The sequence below is a fragment of the Hyalella azteca genome, unplaced genomic scaffold (genome assembly GCF_000764305.2).
Source record: "Hyalella azteca isolate HAZT.00-mixed unplaced genomic scaffold, Hazt_2.0.2 contig1314, whole genome shotgun sequence".
Taxonomy (NCBI): domain Eukaryota; kingdom Metazoa; phylum Arthropoda; class Malacostraca; order Amphipoda; family Hyalellidae; genus Hyalella; species Hyalella azteca.
Genome location: NW_025931635.1, coordinates 44,672 through 70,039, shown reverse-complemented (window position 1 = coordinate 70,039; position 25,368 = coordinate 44,672). Strand labels below are relative to the sequence as shown.

Sequence of the window (25,368 nt, the reverse complement as noted above, 5' to 3'; positions counted from 1 at the left end):
AAATCAAAACAGATCGTACCAAGAATGCGTAAATGAGATCAACGTACACTCGATTATTCAAACATGGCGGAATGTACATTGATTTTTATAATATAAGCGATATTCTAGAGAAGAAGTTGGACTTCAAACCATCGTTGAAAGCCAATTTTAATAAGATTCGAAAAATTGGGTTAAATAGAATTAAGATCAGCAAGTTTTTTGTTATTTTTGATACGGAATCGCGGAATGTGCACTGGTTTAATAAAAGCTAAATTTAGAAAAGAAGTTGGACTTCAATCGTTGAAAGCCAATTTCAACACGATTCGAAAAAATTAGGCTAAATAAAATAAAGTTCTCCAATTTTTTCTTAGTTTGTCGTACATTTTTCGGACGTTATCATACTTGGCAAGATCATAAGTCAAATCCACAAGGCAATGGGCAAAGAAAATTTTGATTCCAATATCATTGATAATGAATTATAAAAAGCTTCAGATAATTGCACAACTACCGTTGGGTACTGTGTCTATTTTGTGCGTCGCCAGCAGAAGTACCTGAATGACACAGAAGTGTATTTTGGGAGTGTTACGTGGTGCAGCTTTATCCGGCCCTCATTTTAGGGAGCTCAGAATTCTTCCCACATGCGATAAGCTTCACGTTTACGGCGCTGTAAATGAACGCAGCCACACCCACTCACATTGTTGACATTAACTCACTGGGAAAATTTTGTAAATACTACGAAAGGAAAGGCACATTAGTGGTTGTTTGTGGAGGCTATCAAACCGTCAAGCGTCTGTCTCGCCTCATTTTTGTGCGTTTAATTAATAGAAGGTAAGTTTCAATTTAAGGGGGAGGAATTGCTAACAAATTTACTACTCTTAACAGTTAAATGTCTACACGATTTGGACTCTTTAGTTCTGAAACCTTGCGTTGATCCTCTAAACTTATTAAATTACTAAAAAATGAACCTATGAAAACTCTACGGATTACGAAGTGATACATTCAACTATTCAGTAGCCAATCTGTCCGTTTTGGGACCCGCGCTGTGACGGAAAGTAGCAACGTTCTTTTGTGCGTTCCTGAGTGAAGAATTTCGGATAAACTTACTACTTTCCACTTCACGTCTGATTCAGAAATTTATGAAAATGTCGATCTCATATAATAGGAATAAACAGAAATAGAGAGATATATTAGTTCAGTTTTTACCCAGTTTATCACTTTGTAAGTAATAGAATAATAACATGACACGATTTCGCATAATTATTTAAGAGTAGGTAATTCATTCCAGTGTGACAGCAGATCTAAGGCCGCACCGAATTTTTTCTTCGCTACCAGTTAAGCGAAGAATTTTGCGATGAAATTAATAAACAAATTTTTGCTCTCAGAAAGTCAATGCTTTCAATAATAAAGCAAGCAGTAAAAATAGCAAGATTGCAATTCATCTTGCTTTAATTAATACCTGAACTTGAAAAGTATACAATAATAAGATGATCACCCAAAACATAAATGTTGTCTGCTAACATCCAATTGTTGACATTAATTCCTGTTTATACAATGGGCAGAGAATTCATCAAACTTTTCAGTTCATAAGCTTGCATTAGTTGCATCGCTGACAAATGAGGTGGCACAGCAACGGCCTCGCGTCGAGCGAAGATGCATAGATAGTTTGCCAACTCTTTACAAATAATGTGTACAAGTCAATGATAATTCGATGTATTTGACTTGAATGATAACTTTAATTTTTTTTTGCTTTCTTCAAGGAAATATAACATCATATAGAAATTTCCGACCATAAGAATGATGAGAAGTGGGTTTATTAAAGCTTACACTCGACAAGAATTCCACGCCTGTCTTGGGGGGGGAGCATGATTAGGAGAGTGGAGGCGAGAAGGAGAAGGGGAGAGTGAGGTGAGAAGGGAAGAGTCAGGGGGAAAAAAGGAGAGCGAGGAGGAGAATGGGAAAGCGAGAATTCAAAACTGAGAGCGAGAGAGAAATGGAGAGCATGCAGGAGAATGTGAAAGTGAGAGAATGAGAGAGCGAGAGAATGAGAGTGCGAGAAGGAAAAATGGAGAGTGAAAGGGAAAGGAGGGAGAGAATGGGAGAAGAGGAGAACAAAATTAAAAGTGGTTGTGCGAGACGAAGAGTGGAAAATTGAAAAGGGATATTGAAAGAAAGAGATGGAGAAGCGAGAAAAAAGAGTGGTGGAATGGGAGGGCAGGGGGGGGTGAAGCTGCTTATTATGAGTGCAGAGGAATGTAAGGCCGCATATGCATTCGTGCGCGTCACTTTATATGTCATAACTTCGGCGCTCCCTCAGCTAATGGGAGCTGAATATTGGGAGTGAGCTCGTTTGAAATTGATGCTCATATGGACAGGAATAAGCGTAATAAACCGTGTACAGAGGTTTTTTATTATCAATTTAAAACATTGATAAAAACTAGAATATTATTTTGAGAATCGTAGGGATACTTTAATTATAATTAATGTGAAATATATTGCAATTATGTAAATATAACCCATGTTGCAATTTTGTAAATTTAATCAATGATTATGAGGGTGGTACATAATTAATGAATTATTATGAAGGTGGTGCATGATTAATCAATGATTATTGGTATGGTACATGATTAATTAATGATTATTAGGGTGGTAGATGATCAATCAACGATTATTAGGTTGTACATGATTAGCTCAAGATGAGTTCAGTAAGACGCGCTCAGTTGTGCTGCTGTTCTTTTCAGTGCCGGCCAATAATAATGTAGGCGGGAGAGCACAAAAACGACCACCTGTTCATGATGCCGTAAATCTCCGCCCCGGGACTGTAAACGATGAACTTGCTCGGCACTCGTCCAGTTTTTGCTGCGAGACAAATTCCAATGCAACGTAGAAACTAAACTCATTTATAATCGGATGGATGCTGTCGCACTTTTCTTCTGAATGGTGACGGTGAATACCTGATAATGTGTGGCGGTTAACCTAGCTGAGAATGCTGAACTTAAAGAAGCTTTATCGTGTTCACTTGATGAATTTCACAGCATCATACTCTTGTTATTTTGATATATATGTTATACCTATTACACTTCTGAACTTTTGCGTTCCCATCTACGTGCCAATGGGACAGATGCAGCTGATAAACAAGTGGAATTATGTGTAAAAGTGTGTGAAACTATTTGGTATTTTCTTCTAGATTTTTTCTAGCAGATATTTATCAATAAAAATAGCACTTATCGTATTGTTCCGTTCAAACAATTAGAGATACTGCATAAAACTACCTCTAGTTATCAGGTTTTGAAATACCGATACATTTCGCTGTGAAAGGAAAATATTTGTGCTAATTCCATCAGTAAATTTTAGAATTTCAATAAAATTTTAAACGTATATGCAAAGTGAATTTTCTATCGCTAAATATTTGTTTGAATATAAAGGATTGTTTGAAAGATTTAAGAGATTTATAAAGAAATACCGTTTGCCAGAAGTTAGAGCAGATTAGTTTTTCATTGCGTACATACAAATAATTTTCAAGTGGTGGTGAAACCATATCACATTTCAAACAAAGTTTCATCTCTAATCTCGTAAGTCGTATTTAAAATAATTGGTACTGATGCATAAGTGCGATGCATATTACAATGGTAATGATGCATATAATAATTATGGACGAATTTTGCTATACGTCCGAGATTATTATTGACGCTTACGGGTACACGATGTAGGAACGAACTTCATTCATTGCTCGTTTACATTACCTAGTCATAATATGAATTATGATGATAATTATATGTCGCTATATGAATGATTTTCGAAATTCGCTAGTTCAGAGCTGGTATTACAAAGTTTATCTCGTACGAAAACGACAGACATTATCTTCATGTTAATTACTTATCTGTTTCAGTGGGTAGTGATTCAAATTATTTCTTTAATGAACTTACCGCAAGATAAATTTTATAAAACATTTGCTTGACGCAAAATAATTTCAGTCATAAAAATGTTTATAGTTTTAATTATCATTTGCCCATGATGTAAAATGTATATTCTGTTCTGCATGAGCGTAAGGCGAAAAATGTTAACTTTTCTGTCTTTATTACTTGGTAACTTGTACATTCACGTGTACTGGCTCGAGACGTGATGCTGTCCTGCAGTCGACATGACAGCAATCTCAGTTGTCGACTCGCCAGAACTGCTGCTTTGCAACTCCCGAGTTTGCCCTACAAGTTCTTGTCCAAGTTCTAATTCGCCTAATGAGCCTGGCGCTCATATGTCGGCTCCTGCATCCCAAATGTGGCTGAGACTCACAGTTGCACAACACGAGGGTGTGTTGACAATCAAGTAGTTAGTAAGGTCACAAAACTTCAATGTTTTCAAGTCAAGTGTCACAAAACCAAGTAACGATTACGTGGTAAGCTTCCGGACTTAAAATGCATGTGTATAATTTATATTTATAAAAATTATTGAATTTTCCTGCCTCTGAAAGTCACACACTCTGCTCTGGCTTCAGCGTCTTACATAATAATAACTTAGAATTGATATCCTGGTAGCAAGAAGCTCGAACGGGTAAGAATGCAAAAATAAACACTCTACATTACGAAGAGTCAACATTGCTAGAGGCCTCACAAAAACATTATCCGCAACTTGCCCTGTTTTTGCATTCTGTCAGATAATTCTACGGGAAAATGTTTACCACGTTAAATTCAATGGCAAAGTAAACTTTTTTTTTGCTCAGCAAAGTCTGGGCAAGTGCTTATTTTTATGGTTAAAAGGCGCGGGACTCTTCAGGCAAGGTGAGGTCAAACTTGTGGGCGCTAAGTATAGAGCAGCAAGAAGCTATTTTGAGGAAGTGTTTTACTTGAGCCGCCGGTGTCGGCAGCCGCCGTGAACTCATAGCTCGCAATTCCTCGCCATTCCTCGGCAAGCTTCTTGGGAGCGCCCCCGGGGCAGCGAGAACGCGCGATACAAACGTGCTTGCGCGGCGGCGGTTAAACTGTGTTTGGTTTTGTGGAATTTTGAACAAGTAACACACACCCGTTCTTAATTTGTAGACTTGAAGAAAACACTTGCCTTTTCAGCGACAAGATCCACTTAAAAACTCAGATATTAAAATAGTAATTAGATATTAATATTGACAATAAATCTATACATGCAATTAATTATCGAGGATTAACGTGATACGTTCCGTAATTTATACACTTATCAAAAATTTTAAAAGCAAAGAAAACAGCCGAAAAATTCACCATTTTTTAAAATGAAAACGTTTCATTCATAAGAAATGGTGGCTGGATGTTTTCTTTGCTTTTTCATTCTTGATAAACTTGCGATTTAAGCAATCAAGTGATTTTAATACTATTACGCTTATTCCTCCACTCAAACTACAGGATCACATAACGGAAATTAGGAATACTTCCTTCTCCCATTAGTCATATAATGTTGCAATAAAAACGAAACGCTGAGTTACAAACACGGGATTGTCAATATTGATGTAATATTATTTTATGTAGTTGAAGTAACCTGAGTAATTCGCTGCTAGGTAAATGAATACAAGTAAAAAATGAACTCAATTCGAAGCTGCTGAAGAAGATGCTTCGCTGCAACCCGCGTTTGCAAGTACTTTGCCAAATCATTGAGCCTCGTACGATTTTATGGCCCGCTTGAGACTTCAGTTGCGATTTATAATCGCCATCGCCATTAGAGTGAAATCGAACTGCGATCAGTGAAGTGATCGGCCGTGCCTAGCGTCTTTATTTATTAGAAGCCGCATTCGCCCGAAGGCGGCGTGCTTGTCAAGCTCAGTTGTGAAGTAATCGTGGCAGGCTTCCGGCTGCCACTTGAAGCTCTTGAGGTAAAATTGTTTTCTTATTATGGCATGGAGCAAAATTTAATCAATAGATATGCAGGCTACTCAATGGGGATATTTTATCGGCTTTCATATGCAAGGCAGAATATTTGGAAAGCGGCGAAACCAAAAAACATTAGTAGTGTTCATACAAAGTATAGAAGATAAACTAGAAGTTTATCATAAAATTAAAATTTACCTAAAGATCTGATGAACAAAAATATTTAACCAACAATAACAAAGTTCAATGAATCACGAAAAATATTCCTTCATTTAGGGTAAAAAATTTGCTGTTAAAGTTATTCTAAATGAATTAAAACATCTATAATAAACTAGGTTACCTAGATATCTTAAGAGATGAAGTGGTCCTGGCTAATCAGTTCCTACTATCGGAGCCGCATTCCTCCGATACAGAGTCATGTTCATAATCTATTCACCTATCAATGGCTTCATGACACAGCAATTGGCAGCTCTCAGTGGCGCGCATTCCTGTGTCGATATCATTCCTTATGTGTGGCATTCCTCGCGCATACCTCAGTGGCAGCAGCCAGACAGCTAGATGCAGGTTAAACTTATGACTGGAGCGCTGGTGAGTAGCGCCCTGTTGAGCGCGCCCTCGACACTGTTGTGCCGGTCCGCCGTATAGCTCTAGGAATATGCCAGGTGATGTGATGAACGATGTTGTGGCGTGTGGGGTGGTCGATATAGGCGTTGTGATGCATCACAATGTGATGCTAAGGGTGTCGTGATGAACGATGTTGTGGCGTGTGGGGTGGTCGCTATAGGCGTTGTGATGCATCATAATGTGATGCTAAGGGTGTCGTGATGAACGATGTTGTGGCGTGTGGGGTGGTCGTTATAGGCGTTGTGATGCACCATAATGTGATGCTAAGGGTGTAGTGATGAACGATGTTGTGGCGTGTGGGGTGGTCGTTATAGGCGTTGTGATGCATCATAATGTGTTGCTAAGGGTGTCGTGGTGAACGATGTTGTGGCGTGTGGGGTGGTCGTTATAGGCGTTGTGATGCATCATAATGTGATGCTAAGGGTGTCGTGAAAATTATTGTGTCAAATGTTATTTTAGTGTCTCATGCCAATCAATTCTTTCAGTAAATTTTTCATGAACATACATCGCCAGTTATAAAAATAAACCTTTTTGCGTCATATTTAGGTAGCAGCTTCCAAAATCAATCAGGTTCCACGCACGCATTAGCAGTAGCTGTTTGCTGCCGCAAATGTGCGGCCCAAATGTGCTATGTCATGGTAATCAAAACTTGAAATTGGTGTAATGTCGCGTTCAGACTTTTCACTAGGGAATCCTACAATTACTTAAATTGCTTTAAAACCAATTTCACGAGGCTGGTATACGAGAATAACGCGTTATTTTACCGAACAAAAGTTGCTCATACAGAGCATACAAAGTTGACCAAATTGCCGCAATTTTGCTTGTTTCACGTGTAGCCAGATTTGCATGATTTCAGTTTCTATACCCACAAACTGGTGATATCAGTGATACCGCACACCTTAATTCAGTTCATTAATTTGCTCGATAAACTCTCTTCCGGAATGATAATGAGCCCGCGGTGGTATTTACGATCAGATTTAATTAATTTTTAAACAAGCTATGCAAGTATAATAACAACAGCCATTAACACAATGCGTTGCATTAAATAAAGTTAGAGAGAATGCATACGTCAGTCTAAAAGCATAACGTCTGTAACAAAGAAATTAATACAAAAATAATTGTTACATTCAGAATTTTTTTAGACTTTTGGCTGACAATTTGAAACTATAATTTTTCGGTGGGAATTCCCGATTACAAAACAATACATAACGAATGAAGGAGAGCGAGAGGGAGAGTGGGTGTGCAAGAGAGACAAGGCTAACGACCTCAGATCAAATTTTGGAATTTATTTATCAATTTTTTTGTAACGTATAAATTATTTCATTCATTTATTTATGAATTTTTAACGGCATAATTTTACAACGCTTCTTCAGAATAAAAAATCTAATATTAAAATTGATCACAATGCTTGATTATGATTAATCATTGTACAATAATTATTTGCAATAATTCTTGGCACAAATTTAACTTGTATTCACTTAATGATATTAAGCAGATTTTATATGAATCTTAATATCCCTTCAGAAAATGTGAAGAATGTCGAGCATGCGAACGCCTCGTAGATGATTATGGGCGCACAGTTTACAATATAACATTTCGTTATGTTTTTTTCGTATCTCTAAGCGGCGACACGCTCGGTGCATGAATGAGTGATTCATTCGCTGAATGATAGATACAAAATAATGCGCATTGTACGTACGGGCGAAAATTAACAAGCAGAGAGGTGAAAATCAACATGAGAACCTCACCTTGTGCGAGGTTCTACGTTAAAAATGGCATTCATTCTCGCTAGTCAGTTTGTCAAAAAAAAATTTCGTAATGTTACACGACAGCTCCGTTTGGAAATATTGATACTGAGAAAAATAAAATACGAATATGTTAAAGACTCCTGCAGATATCGAAAATTTATTAATTTCTAGAAAAATTAACTTGATAACTCTCAAGCAAAAATATTTGTTAATAATATTTTTTTGACAAAAAAGTTTTTAGCATCCAAAGAACTTATTTTACAATGAATTGATCTGAATTTTTAAAGATTCTCATTCGAAATGAAAAATCATTATGAAAACAATTTGGAACGGTAAAGAGAACTGATGACTGGTAGCAACAAGTATTTCTGAAACAGAACAGTCTCAGTTAAAATTATGACCAGTGATCATAAGAACCATAAGTAACAGAATTCGCCATTGTTATCAGCTACATAATTGAATTTAATGAAGGAAGGAAAGCTAAATAAAAAAATTATGAATGTAACGTGAGTCACTAATAGCTGACGCGCGGTGTTGCCACACTTCAGGGATAAGGCGACACCAGTTATATGGCAGCACCGGTGATATATCAACACTGGTGATATGGCAACACCGGTGATATGGCAACACCGTTGATATGGCAGCGCCGGTGATATGGCAACACCAGTAATATGGCAACACCGATGATATAGCAACACCATTGATATGGCAACACCAGCCGAAGCTCACGCGTCATTGGGCATCATCTTAAGCACGTCCCGTGAGAGGTGTTATAATTAATATGAGATGTCAGGTGTCGCGGCCGCGTGAATCACTGCGAAGGCATGCGGAGGGCAGCGTACGGCATACCTTAGTACGAGTCACGCTTGTCACACGTGCGCCAGACTTTATAAGCACGTGTCTTGAGCGGGTCTATTTTCTCCATGGGCATTGACTTGCATATTAGTATGACTTGCATACTAATCTAATATTAATATTAATAGAAACACAGGCAACAATGTAGATTAAGTATACAGTGAACTATTTAATAAATTCTATTCTATGTTGTTTCAGGTCGTGCTCGTCGCAGCTTACCCAATGGTGACCGGATCGCACACTTCCACGTTACCGTGCCCATGAGCGTGGATGACATCCAAGTCGTGTGGGCGAAGGGAACTTTCTTCAAAAAAGGCAACCCCAACACCAGATCTGATGACCCGAAGACAGTTTTCATGCAGCTTTATCGTATTGATGACATCAAGAGGTTCAGAGCTAAACACAAAAGCGGAGGGCCGGGTAAGGACCAGCTTCTCAGTTCCTTCAACTTAACCGTGACCGGTGATGAAACTCTCGAAGTTAACATGACTGAGGCAGTCAAGTCGTGGCTGGAATCCTCTAAGTCTGACACTGGAGTTCTGATCCGATGTCCTGATTGCATGGCACTCGGAGTCCAGATTCGGACGGGAGGAACGTCTCATGTGCCGACACTGCATGTGCAGACGCGCCTCTCAGCAACGAGGCGGGTAAAGCGATCTCGTGAATTGAGACGAGCTACTCGTGTTAAATTAAGACAGTTGGGAGACTGCAAAGATGGTCCTCACGACACCAGGCATCCGAACCGCTGCTGCAAGCGGTCAATGACAGTTCGCTTCGACGACTTGCCAGGATTTGACTTTATTGCGGCTCCTAAAGACTTTGACGCGTATTATTGCAGTGGCAAGTGCCCACCCAGGTATAATCCTGCCAATGAACACGCTCTCCTACAATCTCTTATTAACATGCAAAAAAAGAAAGAAGTTCCACGGCCGTGCTGCGCACCCACAGACCTGAAAGGTCTCTATATCCTCCATTACGATCACTCTGGTAAATTGAAAACAGTTCTTTGGAGGGATGTCATAGTGACTGAGTGCGGTTGCACCTAATCTGAGAGTTTAAGCGAACTATGTTAGAACAAAAACTCAACACTCGATCTCATTTATGCCAACAAACAGTGTTCATGAGTTTGTTGGTACAAAGAGTTTATTTGTGACCATACTAGTCATTCTGAATACGCTTTCTGTACCTTTAGTAGCCCTCGTAACCACAAACATATCACGTTGGTTGACGAGCAGATCATCAACAAAGAGATGGGGGCACACGAGCCACTGGCTTTCAAAGTCTTCAAGTGTGTTATCTTCCATTGGATACATTCCATTAATATCAAATGCACGAAGAAGTTGCAGATCAAGAGGGTGAGCATGACGAGTGGGCAAATTCAGCCTACATCCAGCACGTGTCTGTGAAGTGCATAGTTGTCACCTAAGCCTGGAGCTGTCGTAATGCGCGAGAAGTTGAAGCATGGCAAGTGAGGTTCTGAATATTCAGGAGAAGCACATCGCGTTAGTTGTTGACTATAACCATAGCGAACTTAATTAGTGGTAGATAAGCGGATGTTCCTCTCTATTTTATGAAGTTATTTTTTCGATTTCTGTATGTTCTTGCTGTTAGACGAGCTTCGATACGTTTCTTATGATGTCAATGATAGTTTTACCTCTATGTTGATAATGTTATCAGTATTTAATTACTATGTAGACTGTGTATAAAGTATCCTAAGAAATCATTTATTTCATTCAGGTGTTATTAAGCGAGGTAATATCTATCAGTATTTTAATACTTTTATATATTGATAGAATTTTTCCTAACTACTGGTTAAATCTGCAGTCTTTACTTGTTCTATTAAAACTTCTAGCTTCAGCGAAGAGCTCCTGTTCAGAAACTGATATGGTTAATCATGTCCTAAGGTCATGTGAATCGAGTCATAATCTTCTATTTTCTTATTCATTTCAGGTATAAAGATTAGTATTTAAATCTAATCCTGTTATTTGTACTTATTTACACCTCGAGCACTCGATAATCATATAAGATGAAGAATGTGTCTCTAATTTTTGCCTGTTCATCTCATGGTCTTATTTTCTTCTTAACACACTTTGTAAACTGTTCAAATATTTTTTCACGTGTCATGTTCTTGATGTTCAATGTTAACTTTTTCGAGGTTTACTTCATTTGTCGCACTAGTGCGATTATCAGTATAGTTTACAATGGCAATCGACAATATCATTATTATACAGTAGGAAACTCAAAGCCATGCGATCAATTTATGCCTTTAAACTAACGTATCTATATCATTGCTAGAAACATATCTAAGTATTCATGAAAAATAAGGTGAACTAGAGAGAACATATCCTCGACCTAAAGGGCTTTTTAGCATATCACTTTTAACGGCTATAGTATTGTGGTCATTATATCATATCAGTTATAAGATTCCTACCGAATTTTCACACATTTCTCGAAATTACGAACCAGGCAAAGGGAAAAATAGGCAAATATTTCCTTTTAGGATATTAATATCTTGTATCGCGGGCATCCTGTGAAATCTGTGGTCGTAAAATCATGCAGTTGCTCCTGAATCTTCATACATCAAAACATAGATTTTAAGTTGTTTTAAACTCCGAAAAATAAATCGTGAAAAATTACTTTCTGAAAAGTTACCCATTGCGTATACATTTTAATCTATGACACGTACATGTTCTTTACATGTTCGTCGAAAACATGTGCATGTTTTGTGCATGTTCTTCGACAGCGATTTAAAATGTTATTTGTGTCAATTTTAGTCGCTTAAACCATTTGTTGCCTAAATATTTGTTTTACATTTTTAGATATTTGATTTCTTACTGTGATACATAATTAAGATTTTAATATATTTTTACATTATTTTTTCCTTATTTATATTATTTTCCTACTTTGACTCGCCCTAAATTTAGATAATTATCACTACAATGAAAAATATTCGTTACAATCTCAATTAACTATACAGGTACCTCAAAAAATTGGTCACTTTTCTATAAACTGACAAAACGGCACCTCGCATGAAGCTTCGAAAATTCTCATTTATTTTGAATTTAAATTTCTCCAATGACCGGCGAAACATATTTTTGCTGATCAATTACAGAGGACCTAACATCATGACATTCTCACACCTCTGAATTCCATGGCTAAATTACTTCAATGATTGACGTAATAAACTTTCTTCCTAGTGCTCGGTTTAAATAAAGGGTACGAGGATCCAAAATTACAAAATTTCAAGTTTGTTGTAATACGATTATAAAAGCAAAACACAAGTCAAATTAAGATAACTTGCCTATATTTCGGCTACTACAGTTTGGATAGCAGCGCAATTATGTTCTGCATGAATTTCGGTGTAAGAATTTCTTGAGTTTAAAATTACAGACGTTGTAAAACGACACACAATCGAATTTCAGAAATTTTACTGGGGAATATTGTTTATTATAATTCATAATCAACAGCACGGTTCATATTTACCAGATGAATTTAATATACGGCATGAATTCAGTTCCAAGTCATTCAGACACGGAAATCGAAAACTGCCAGTAAATCTAGCAGGAATGAATTAAATTAATTCTTAAAGTAAGAATATAAACTCTCTTAAAAGTATACATTGTGCAATACTTACATGCCTCACAAGGTTGAATAATCTCTCAATGAACTGCTGAACGCTTGGCTCTGGCAAGTTGACGCGGCAGCCTAACCCTGCCCGGTACGACATCTCTTAGTTTATGGTCGTCATGTTTCTGTTGTTTTGCTGTTCGTCCGCGTAAAAGTTTATGTACGAGTTTGCTCACTGGAAGGAATTCCGAGGTATAATGTCCATGTCGATATCTCTATTAAGTTCGCAAGAGGAACACTGTAGACGCAGATATTTTTGGTATGTATAGCAACTTTTTTAGAGACTCGTTTCGTAGCTGCATTGAAGCAATCTAGAATGTCTACATAGCAGCCAAGAATATGTATAGTCTCTGCCATCATAGTTTATCTCTGCCAAGTGTATAGCTCTGACTCTACGTCGATGGTAGTAACGTTTCAAGAAACTCCAAGTACGGGATGCTTATGGTGGCCGAATGAGGAAATAGCGTCGCAGTACCCAGACTTACGAGTTTCACGAACTGACCACAGTGGCAAACAGGCTGGTTTTATCATGGCATACGTGAACACTACCTATACTGTAGATGTAGGCAATAAGTACATGTTTTGTGTTGCGATGGTTCTTATGGGCAAAGCTGTCTCAAATAACTCTGAAAAGCTCTTTAATGTAGTTTGGTGTATCGCTGTCTATAAGAAAGGAGCATATATAGTGCGTAATATAGAGCCTCTCTAGCTTATAGATATTGAGTGTCGAATATCCCGGCTTCCATAGGAGTTCATCTAATCAACATTAGAAGTCTAATAATAATGATGATGATGTTCGTAAATTTAGAGAATAAGTGATAGATGTTAGTCATCGTCTCGCTGTAGTGTTATGAGTGTTTTCAGAACTTGCACTCCCTTTCCGCTGCACCAAGTCATGTTTTGTGGTGCAAGTAAGCGTAAAATATCTCAATGCTGCGTCTCAAGAAAGCTTGAAACACACTGCGTAACTGGTCTTTTGTGAAGGTCAGCATTATTCCAATCCAAGAAATTACTTCCACTTTTACCGTAATTTGATATTGGATCGGAATAGAAAGCTTCTCATTAAGACCACTTCTCCCGGTGGCAAGCTTCGTTTCAATTTCGCCACTATTCATGGTAGGCAAGCCCGCTCGACGGACTCCACTATATGATAAACATTAAGTATAATGATAGAGAAAACTGATAAGCACAAGAATTCTGGCTGAATCGCACAAAAGTTCGTTTATTAAAATGCATAATACATACAATACAAATTTTTATGTGATTGCTGAATATATAATCAATCATTGCGCTCTATTTAAACAGATGATCAATCGTTACGTAATGTAACCCTCATCCTCAGCTAATATTATAATACAATGTTCCTCTACCCCCAAAAAGCTACAAACCCGCACGCCCAACTGGACTCAACCTTCCTCATAAGCAATGCACAAAGTTTTTGATAGAAGTTAGCCTAAGTGATATTTTCTCGCTTGATACTAAAGAGGTTTCTTTATATATGAGGACTTCAGCCAAGTAAAGCGTTGGGATATGGTCCGAGAAGCAGATGAGTTACTATGCCTTCAGTGACAGCATTCACAGAATGCTTACGAGATGCAAGCGTTGGTTTTTGTACGGGGCAGTACAGCAGTTGAATTCTGATGACAACTTTTGAGAGTTTCACCAATTAACTGCTGGAGTTCTAAGTTTCTTGAACAGATAGTTTACCAGTTAAATTTGAATAACAACCTATGACAGTTTCACCAATTAACTGCTGGAGTTCACAGTTGCATTGTGCAAGATAGTTTAACAGTTGAATTCCAAGGACAGCTTATTAGAGTTTAAACATTTCATTGCTGGAGTTCCAAGTTGTTGAAGACTAACTCTGGAATTATATATCAAGTAACTTTCCAGCTCACCTTGTGTAATATTGCTTATAATTAAATTTACTGTTCGGAGTTAGACGTGCTAAAAATCAGCAATCTTAGTATTTAGATTTTGCTGTGTGCTAGGGTGTCAGTGTAAGACTTGTCTTGGTGGCTAGCTCACTATTATTACTATTTTTTTACTAGGGTATTGTGGTAATATGATATACCGTATATCCATATTTGCCGCCCGCTAATCTTCCTGTAATCACGATTCGCTTGTATGTGTCTTGCCCGGCGTTTCACCGGGATTAAAATATCCGGCGTTATAATAATTGGCGTTATAATCACCGAAGTTATAATCACTGGCATTATATTCGCTGGTGTTATAATCAAGGGCGTTATAATCACTGGTATTATACTCACCGGTGTTTTATCCGCGGGCGTTATAATTACTAGTGTTATAATCACCGGCTTTATATAATCACACCCGACGGTAGTCTTGCTGGCGAGAATACGTCTTGTAGAGAAAGATTGTGTGGACAAATTCTTGCATACAAACAAGCCATATCGAGTCTACGATGCAAACATATCAGTAATTATCAGGTTTTTGCTGCACTAAAATTTTTTTAATGCTTTGAATATAATTTGAGTAGTTTACGATGTTTTACAAATGTATCCTGTTGATTTGTTGTATCTTTCTTTACAAAATTCACTTCATAATATTTTTAAGTAAGTACAATATCGGTGAATAACTTATCATTGAATTGTAAAGAGCTAACGATCTCTGTAATGATTACCAATATTATTACTGTTAGTCAATAATCACGTCATAATAATCCCAGTGTGTCACTCAGTATGATTATTTAGCTTCGCTTAAACATTATCACTATAATAATGATTGCTTGCATTGCTAGCTCATACCAAATTTACCAGCACACTGCAAGGGTTAAAAGGATTACTCCCAACGGCATCAACTCAACCTAATTATAATAAATTTAATATTTGATGCAACATTTCTTTTTGAAATGATAATCCCTGAACCATAGATTATTGTCTTGTGATGAGTTGCGTTCGCCATTTGTTCTGTACAATTAATTTCTAAATATTGAAACCACTTTTATTCATTTAAAATACAAAGAACAACATGATTACGCTACTATAAAGATATCTCTAGAAAAGTATTTAAAAGAGTTAGTGTAGACTAGAGGTTTAATGCTTGACTGCAGCAATAATCAATATATTATTCTGCTACAGTAGGAGTTCTCGACCGAGGTATTGGAGGCAAGCCTTCAGCCCATACACTTTAATCCAAGCGACTCACAGCACTGCGTTGGTTATAATATCGAGGATGTAAGCTAACTATACAGGCATAATCTATGGTTATAATATTAAGGATGTAAGCTAACTATACAGACATAATCTATGGATATAAAATCGAGGATTTAAGCTAACTATACAGGCATAACCTATGGTTATAATATCGAGGATGTTAGATGACTATACAGGAATAATCTATGGTTATAATATCGAGGATTTTAGCTGACTATTCAGGCATAACCTATTAGTTGGTCCCTGTTAAATCATAAGCGATGTTGCTACAATGTTTGAGTGTGTAGGTGCTACACCATATAGCGATAGTATACTAGTATGAAGAAATAATATAAATATATAAATACCATTAGATATAACTAATATATATACGTATATAATACCTTATATTGTAGACAAAACTTACACAGTCGGTGTGTGTGTGTTGTTCTCTGTACTTGAAACTCTGTGCCATCTTGTACTGGTAAGAGAGATGCCATTCTGGGGCAGTTCGTGTAGTTATATTACAGCTGGATAATCATGATAAATTTAACGCTATAAAGTTTAATGACTTAAAAAATATCTCAAATGTGCGTATTTCGAGAGGAGAACTTGACCACTCAAAAAATCAATGCAATGAAAGCATTCAGGGATGAATGAGCCCGGAATTCTATGTCAGCCAATTGATTCTGAATATTTTCGCAAAACGAAACATCTTGAATTATTTTAATGGAAAGCTTCAAAAGATATACTATATGTGGGTGCTGTAATTTGCACTGTCATAGAACATTTGACTATAAATTCATATTTAGATATCAATTGAATGAGAGTACACGGGTCTCGAGTATATAAATTCATATTTAGAGTAGATCTCATCCTGTTGCATGCCATATATACGACAAATTGCAACAAAGGAAATGGCAAAAAGGCTACTTTATTGCATACTGATTAATGTGTCAACAGATAATCACAATTTCTAGTAAGTTGTGTAAAAAATTAATTTATTTATTATAAAAAAATTATCAAAAGTACAATTACTTCGAGTCAACATGTTGTACGCTCGAACTTTGTTAGAAAAAAGTAATGCGCAACATTGGCTTATTTATTTAAATACAATTTGTTTAATAAGCAAGTGAAAGCACCAAATGGAACACGAAACGAATTGATTTACGAGGTGGTATTCCTGTATGTAAATTTTCTATTCAGTCTCGAAAATTTCAAGTTCGGTCTCTCAGTTTTAGCATTGTATTTGTGTAAGAAAAATTAGTAAAATACTGCACGCGACGATGGCAAATTGGGACTGGTTTGCAATGAAGAATAACATTAATTTTGTACTAACATTTTGCTCCGATTGAATTTACATTATAACTTGAAGCAAAACTCGGTAATACAGGATAATTCGTCCAATGTGAGACAATATAAAACGAAGCTCAACCTTTAAGCTGCGGTCAAAAACACACAGATCCCCAAACTGCAGTCATGCTCTGCGAAACATCACTCCTCTGACAACAATTTGTTTCAAATCTGCTGCAAAACATCGCCTCTAATGCAAGACTTCTGATATGAAACAATGCAAGACATAGTGCCACTGAAATATTGTCGCTGTGCGCTGCAAAACATCGCGCCCCAGGCAAAAAAATACAGTCATTACTCATTGTAGGACATAACACCCACGACAACAATACTATTGCTAGGCACTGCAGAACATGGCGCTTCCGATACCAATGCCGATGTCCAAGCGAGCAATTCCGTTGTTTCAAGCTGTGGCGAAGTGCTACAAAACAGCGCATTTGAGGCAATATCACCGCCAAGTGCGGCGCAGTAAGTCTCCTAGTCTGAGATACAATTGTAGTGTAGAGTTCGGTGAGATAAGACGTCTGTTTTGGTTATAATCTTGTTGCATGCTTCCAAATGTTCGCCACAGTCAGCCGTATGCTTGGCAGTCTGAGCTGAGGCTGCTAGCTAAGTAAGCTTAGACTGCGAATTTCGGTTGGATATTTCGGGGTGCATTTCAAGCTGCAATTTAGGCTTGAATTTTAGGCCGCAAGTTCGGGTTGAATTTCAGGCTGCAAGTTCGGGGTAAATTTCAGGCTGCAATTTGGGGCTGAATTTTACGTCGCTAGAACGGGTTATATTTCAGGGTGCAAGTTCGGGTTGAATTTCAGGCTGCAAGTTCGGGTTGAATTTCAGGCTGCAAGTTCGGGTTGAATTTCAGGCCGCAATTTTGGGTTGAATTTCAGGCTGCAAGTTCGGGTTGAATTTAGGGCTGAAAATTCACGGTTAATTTTAGGCCGCAAGAACGGGTTGAATTTCAAGGTGCAAGTTCGGGTTGGATTTCAGGCAGCAAGATCGAGGTGAAGGTCATGCAGACATTTGAGCTGAAGGCTAAGCTGCTAGTTTGTTTTGAAGGTCATGCTGAAATTTCATGTTTAAGGCCAGTATGCTTGCTCAAATAACGTGCTAGGGCTGCAAGTTTCAACTAAAGTTCCAACATAATCTCATGCTGTAAACACTGAACACTGGTAACAAAAGCGTAACAGCAATTTATTTCATTACACTTTGCGGGATTTGCATTGCAGGAGCCTGTCTCGAGGCTGCAACACAATATTATACTCGTTGGCTCGTTGCACGAGTTTCACGGGCGAGCGGCCGCCGCGCTCCGGATGACAGAGCCGCGCAGGGTTTCCCCAGCACCGCGCATGGCAGGCGGGGGCGGGCGCACCGCGCGTCCCTTCCATCGCAACTGCCGGCGACGACTTCCGTTCAACGGAACTGCGAGCTTGTTTTGCGCCAGTTTATCGTGACGCGTTGCTGATCGTGATCGTCGAGAATAATGATCGTCGCGAATTATGATCGTCGCGCACACGAATGATCAGAGTCAACCTAAACGAGCTAGATCTTCTGTACCAAGGGGTAAAAATATAATCGCAAAAACCTTGTGAGTTGAGATGAAAATTGAATTTCAATTCTCTTGCAAAAATGTTGTGGGAATTTCGTCTTCTGTTTCGTAGCGAATAGGGTCACTTTAGACCAAACTAACAGTTGTTTTGGTATTTCCTAGATAAATGGAAATTAAAATGCCTTCAAAATGTAGTTTTAAACAAAAGCTTGAGAGCTTGATTATAGCTAATAAATATTTGCCTCTCATACCGAAATGGTACTGTTCTTATCAGAAATGTTGAACTGGGGTCATTAAGTTATGTATTCTTGACATATATGTCATTCGAGGTCATTGATATAAAAATTTTAAGAAAACACTGATCCGCTGAGGCAAGAGTTTGCAAATGCATGTTTGCTATGTTGTATGAAACTGTTTGTGAAGCCATTCATTCATTTGGGCACTAGTTTGCTAATGGAGAATTTTGAATGAAAATCGCAAATTGGAGATTGTTCATCCAGCAGTTAGCTCAAACATGGTAACCATGAATCAAATTTATTTTAATGTTGATTTGATTGAATGTTGTAGAATAATTTCACGTTATTCCATTAACAACTGAGCATATCGCCGCAGCAAAGCATATATGTTTCCTTCTTTGTCCAACTTTCCAATTAGGATTTATGTTCGAATTTGTGAGTCGAAGTTAAGCACGTTTGCTGTTGTGTCAGATGACCCAAAACATACACTTGATAACTTTGTCGTGCATCTGTTTCATATTGCATCTTTTTTATAAGAAATGAGGCTGCATTCAATTGTAAGCCACGAAGCCAAGACAATATAAAGACAAAACCAATTTCATATCACAAATCTTATTAGAATGCTTTAAAGTCAGGCTGGGAAGCTCGACAACAATTTCTGAGCTCCGAGATGATATTGCTTGCTGGTTGACGCATAAAATCCCATTGAAATTGAATATTTTGAGGAGCTTCTTCATCAGCAATAGCTTTACATACGAACTTCTTCATCGCAGTTACTTTGATGCTTGGAAATTTTATGCAGCCTCCATGAAATAATCACTTCAACAATGGACAGAATGGTTGTGTATGAAAGGTCAATGTTCAGGGAATTGATAAATGATGTCCATCGGTGTGGTACGATCTATTTATTAAAACATAGGTTTAGTAATACTATCATTATTGCTCAGAACATTGACACAATATATGTATCTTCTTTAATATTAACTTGATGTAAGAAATAGATTGTGATGAATGTATTATCTGAGCGTGAATGATAAGGTAGGAAGGACATCGCCGTGAGGCAGCGGCGTAGTTAAGTCGTGAAAACAAACGAACTGGCGACAAAAATTATCAATTGCTTGTTCTTGAATTTAATTCAACTGAGTGTTCCTTCTTTACACATTACCTGCCTTGAATTGACAAAATATTCATTCGTAGAACAAATAATAAAAGGTACAACGCAGCGCCCAGGATGTGGATTTGCACGAGAGAAATCCCGACCTATTGGTTGGTGACGAATTTTTCTGCCGTGTTTCGTTTTCTTTGAATATCCGTTTCATTAGCGCTGCCTCTACACGTTCAACAATTAATCTACTGAAAATTTATGCCATGCAATTAAATAGAACGCAATCAATTAAAGTTGGCCTCAAACATGAGCGGGATTTTGATGCTGCAGCTTTTCCGTGGTTAGGAGAGAAGTAATTACTATTTTTTTCCCCACTTACAAAGTTCCCAAAAAATTAAATGATCCTAGAGCTTCACATTTAGCATTCATGGATGATTATACATATGGAACGGAATTCATTTCGCGTCGCATTTTTGCGTTATTGTATATGCTGCATGGTTAGGTTGAAAACTGCACCTTGACTTGACTTAAGAATGTAAAAGGAATCGTTAACCTTGCGAATAACCAATCTTACTTTGTGAATTACTGGTCTTAAGTTGTGAATGACTGGTCTTAAGAAATGAATTACTGGTATTACTTCATGAATAACTGGTCGAACGAAGTGAATAACTGGGCTTACTTTATGAATAACCGGTCTCAATTAGTAAATAACTAGTCAAATTTCGTAAAAAATAGTCAAAATTAGTAAAAAGCTGATCTTATTTCGTGAATAACTGATCTAAATTATTGAATAACTGGTCTTACGTCATGAATAACTGATCTAAGTTAGCGAACATTTGTTTTAACAGACAAACTGTTTGGTGAGGCGATTTCAACTTCCGTGATGAGGACATTCAGAGTTTTATTCTCGTGTGGTTCCTCTACAATAATACTCTATCATAATACTATATTATGTTCAATATACATAAGTTATTGCAGTATGTATATCGGGCTGATGGTTATGCACTGAACTACGTTATCTCCGTGTTATATTTATTACATTATTATCATAGAGGATTTAAGTCATTATTATTATACATGTAAATTGCGATGAAAAGGTTTAGTTTTGTATTGGAATCTATCTGAAAAATATAAACCAAAGTTTTGCATCGTGTTTTTTCTTGTCTTTCAAACGCAAGTCGCATTTGGAGTATCCAATTAGCGTATCCAGGAGCCTCCGCCGCTCGCAAACATTCATTTCGCTCATGAGTATTGAAATTAAATATAAGAGAGAGCCTCTCAAAGCTATTTAAGCGAACTAAAAACTGTATTGATTAAGGCTTAACGAGCGAAACTTATGAAAATATACTCTTATGAAGAGAAACATATATATTTCGGTGTGGTTATATAGGCCACAGTTAAGTTGAATTCGCGATGGAATTATTAATAGTTTATTGATGAAGATGGGCGAGTGGTAGTTAAAGCCCAAACTAAAATTAATAGTGGACGGTGATCGCCCCCTTTAATGAAGTTACTACTTAGTTCGATTGATTGGACCGAAAAATTTCATTCAAGTCAACATAATTGTAAAAAAAAGAAAATATTTAGAAGATTTAGAAGAAAGATTTAGAAGAGAACAAAAACTAATTTTAGGAACTGCTTTTCATTCCATTTAGAAGGCCATAGAAATTCAGGTAATAAGCAAACATCACGCGAACTTTATATGTGATGTTGACAATCTACATAAGGATTGTCAAATATATGGATTATACATTATACATAAGGATTATATAAGGAAAAATACGATTTTGTGGCATAGTATCAATATCCGGAAATTGGCACGCTACAGGAATGGCCGTCAGTTTAGCATCTCCAAAATTTTCAAGCAACATCACGCAAGACTCAATTTATTGGGACATTTTAGTCCGAATTAAACTTATTTGCTGATTCACGATTCGAAAGCAAATAAATTGAAAAAAAATAGGAAAAATGAAACCAGACGTGAATTGTAAGAAATAATTTCTTAATATACTTAAACTGGGGGAACAGAAACATAGAAGGAAGGCAACAAGTTGCCAACATGAAGCTCAGTGGCCAATATATTTCGGACTCTTGTAGAAGCGTTTACTCGTAGAAATGCATGATTAACACCGAGTGATGATGAATTGCAGAGAAATACACTTCCTACATGTGGCACTGTTGTTTTGCTGAGCCAAACTAGGGCCAAAAGTACATCGTAATTTGACAAAGTTTCACTCATTTTTGTGAGTTTTCTGTGCAACGGTAATTTCTTACACGATGAGCTTGCGTGCTGTATGAGTTGAATATCTAGGAGCAGCTGTTGGAATTAACATGTGGAACTAAATTACAAGTGAAACTCTACACGCAGAACTGGCAAAACAACGGTACATAGTGGATCTCAAAACTTGACCTTAGGACGGCTGACGACGTTGGATTCTTCTACGACTGAAGGCTGGAGCTTTTCATAAGACTCATGTTTCTCCTGGGCGAAGCAAAGCCTTTATCGGAAGCTGGACCAATTGCTAGGATGGCGACTCAATTCTTTGGACGAGACCGCACAAAAGCCGTCGATGCGAGACCACTAACCGAAATGAGAGGCGCTACAAAGAACTTCGAGTCAACCCCACAACCCGAGGCTGAAGGAAACTCGGGGGCTAACGATCTTTAGCAGTGATAATAATAATCAGTACAACTCAAAAAGAACTTGTGAGGTACCAGCCCGGTGACCGAGGTACAGGAACAGCTGACTTCTCAGAAATGGTGAGGTACCGGTACAGGTGAGGTGCCGGAACTGGCGGCCCACAAAAACCGTGAGAGGTACCGTAACATCAGCGTTATGGAAATGGTGATGTACCGGAACTAGTGAGGTAGTGGAAATAGTGAAGTGCCGAAACCGGTGCCGGAAGCAGAAATGTTGAGGTAACAGACCGAGAGAGGTACTGAAACAGGTGAGTTGTCGGAAATGGTTGGTTACCGGAACTGGTGAGATGGAGGAAATGGTGATTGGTGCCGCAACTGGTGAGATAGAGGAAATTGTGAGGTACAGAATGCAGTGAGGTAGTGGAACTGTTAATGATGATGGGAAGGGGGGATTGTGGACAATTGGATAATTTGAGCGAGTGGAGTTCGTGGGAAGTGTTTGAAGCTGGAGTATATTTATCGTTCAATATAAAGATAAGTAGTGAACTATTGGAAAAGGCTAAAATTCAAGCATCCAGTTTTGGTTTTCAGCAGTTGTAATCAAGTTTATTTTTCTTAGTTCTATGTGTAAAAATATTAATTGCATCTATATTTATTTGAATTTCACACCTCAAGCAAATAAGGTATCAGAACGATTTCAGAAATGTGAAGGATGCGGACAGTCAGTTTCCCCTCAGCTCGATGGCTGCCATCAAAACAATAACGCGCAAGATGCGGACAGTCAGTTTCCCCTCAGCCCGATGGCTGCCATCAATCAATTAGAGGTCGACGGCCCCCGAAAATCGCCGCCAAACTGTCCATCATTTTTGCTCGAGAAGGACGGAAATTTCTGCAAGATGCGTCGCTCTCGCGTGGATGCGGCAGCTTCTACAACCTGGCAAAAGGCGGACGCAGGATTGTCGGACTTGCTTTCCCGCGTTTATTTCAAGAAGATTGATTTTTTCAACAACGCACATTTTGATGTTGTTGAAACATTATTGAAATATAGAAGTGTTATTGTTCATATACTGTGGATAAACAGAAATGTTGGAGTTGAAATACACGTGTATTAAGGTCGAAATGTTGTAAATATCTTGCTTATTCCCATAATTCTTTTGCTGGAATGGTGATGCAATGCACGCGTGTTGTTGGTCTCATTTTTTGTGTTTTCACGTGTCGATGAATTTGCTTTGCTTCTCTGAATAATTGAATCGTCAACCTATTTTCAATCCAACAATTTTGAAGGATGTACGTTTTTTCAAGGAGTCGAGTTCATTTCGGATATAAATTAAGATATCATTCAGGAACTCATGCGTCCTTCTCAAATAAAATTGTACTTTATTTAATCGCAAGGAAAGAACAACAAATCTATAGAAGTAAAACATCTGTGAGGAACATATCAAACTACCTTCAACTCTAAAATCAACACATTTAATAAATAACTTAAAGGAACGTGGATAGAAAGTTAGTAATTTTGCCACCTGCATTTCTTCACAAACTCCACAGTACATTACTTGACCAAGTCGGGAAAGCCCCGTAATTCTAACAGCTATTCAAGATAGATTTTTATTGAATTTCCTCGATAAAAAATTTTTAATGAGTCACAAAGAAGATTATTTTCGAGGCACGAAGAAGATGATTTTTTGAGGCACGTGTCATTTAATTAACGCCATTCTCTCCGTGTAACTTTAATATCGCAGTAAATGTGCATTGAACTATAACGTTTTTCTAGTTCCTATTCTCGTATCAAAATAAATAAACGAAGACGCTAGATTTTTCGAAACACATTTCTGAAGGCGCACTGGAGCAGAAAGAGAATCTCACCTAAAATTAAATGTTTTTCGAGTAAAAATTCTACTAAAAAGTTCCGCGTCTGCAGATAAGAAAAATTTTGCTCCAGGAAACGAGTTGGGAGAAGGTAGCATATATGGACCGTGTCTGGACGTTGCCAGGATCAACAGTCTTCATTCTAAAGAAAATCATATATTCTGAATACAACGCTCCTCAAAGAGTGTAAGTCTTCACCATCCATCAATACAAAACACACAGAGCATCTTTCCATTTATTCATGAAGCGAAAATTTCTTAGCAATTCTGTTTAATCCTAAGTGAAAGCATAAATTACATGAATATTGGTGGGAAAAATTTCTATGTGCTTGTATAGAATGTGTTATTATAACTAGTACGAGAAGACCGACCCTTCTTAGAAGAAATCCCAGCCTACTTCAATAGCTCATGCTCAATTCCCAGGAAATTATGCTCACACATCGGATCAATGAACTAATAAGTGAATATCGTGAACTGATGAGAGTGAATGACATTCTAACCGCATGAAAACACCTACTCAACGTACAGCTTGCATACGATCTGTAGTATCCAACCAGAATATTTTATAAAACAATTCAGATTCTTCATAAACGTAAGAAGCATAAAATAAACAGTCGTGTTAAGTCCAGAAATTAATAGAGCGGCTTGTTGCTGATCCCGTAGCAGCGATAGCGACGTTATTCGGCTTTGCACTGAGTTTACTGGCAATGTTCAGTGCAATAAAAGTCGGCAACTGCAGAAGGAGCTTCGTATTATAAAAGCCATTAATTATACTGTCACTCTTGTGCTGCGTAATTCTTGAAATCAGATTTA

General features: G+C 37.6%; 1 protein-coding gene across 1 annotated transcript in view; it reads left to right on the top strand.

The window, feature by feature from the left end:
* LOC108670017 (growth/differentiation factor 11) overlaps positions 1-11,857 on the top strand; it is a 39,643-nt gene extending 27,786 nt beyond the window's left edge. The window contains exon 3 of the mRNA XM_018157460.2: positions 9,227-11,857. Coding sequence (XP_018012949.2) covers positions 9,227-10,074 — 848 coding nt within the window. The 3' untranslated portion in view covers positions 10,075-11,857. The remainder of the gene's footprint in view (positions 1-9,226) is intronic.
* Positions 11,858-25,368: the final 13,511 nt, after the last annotated feature.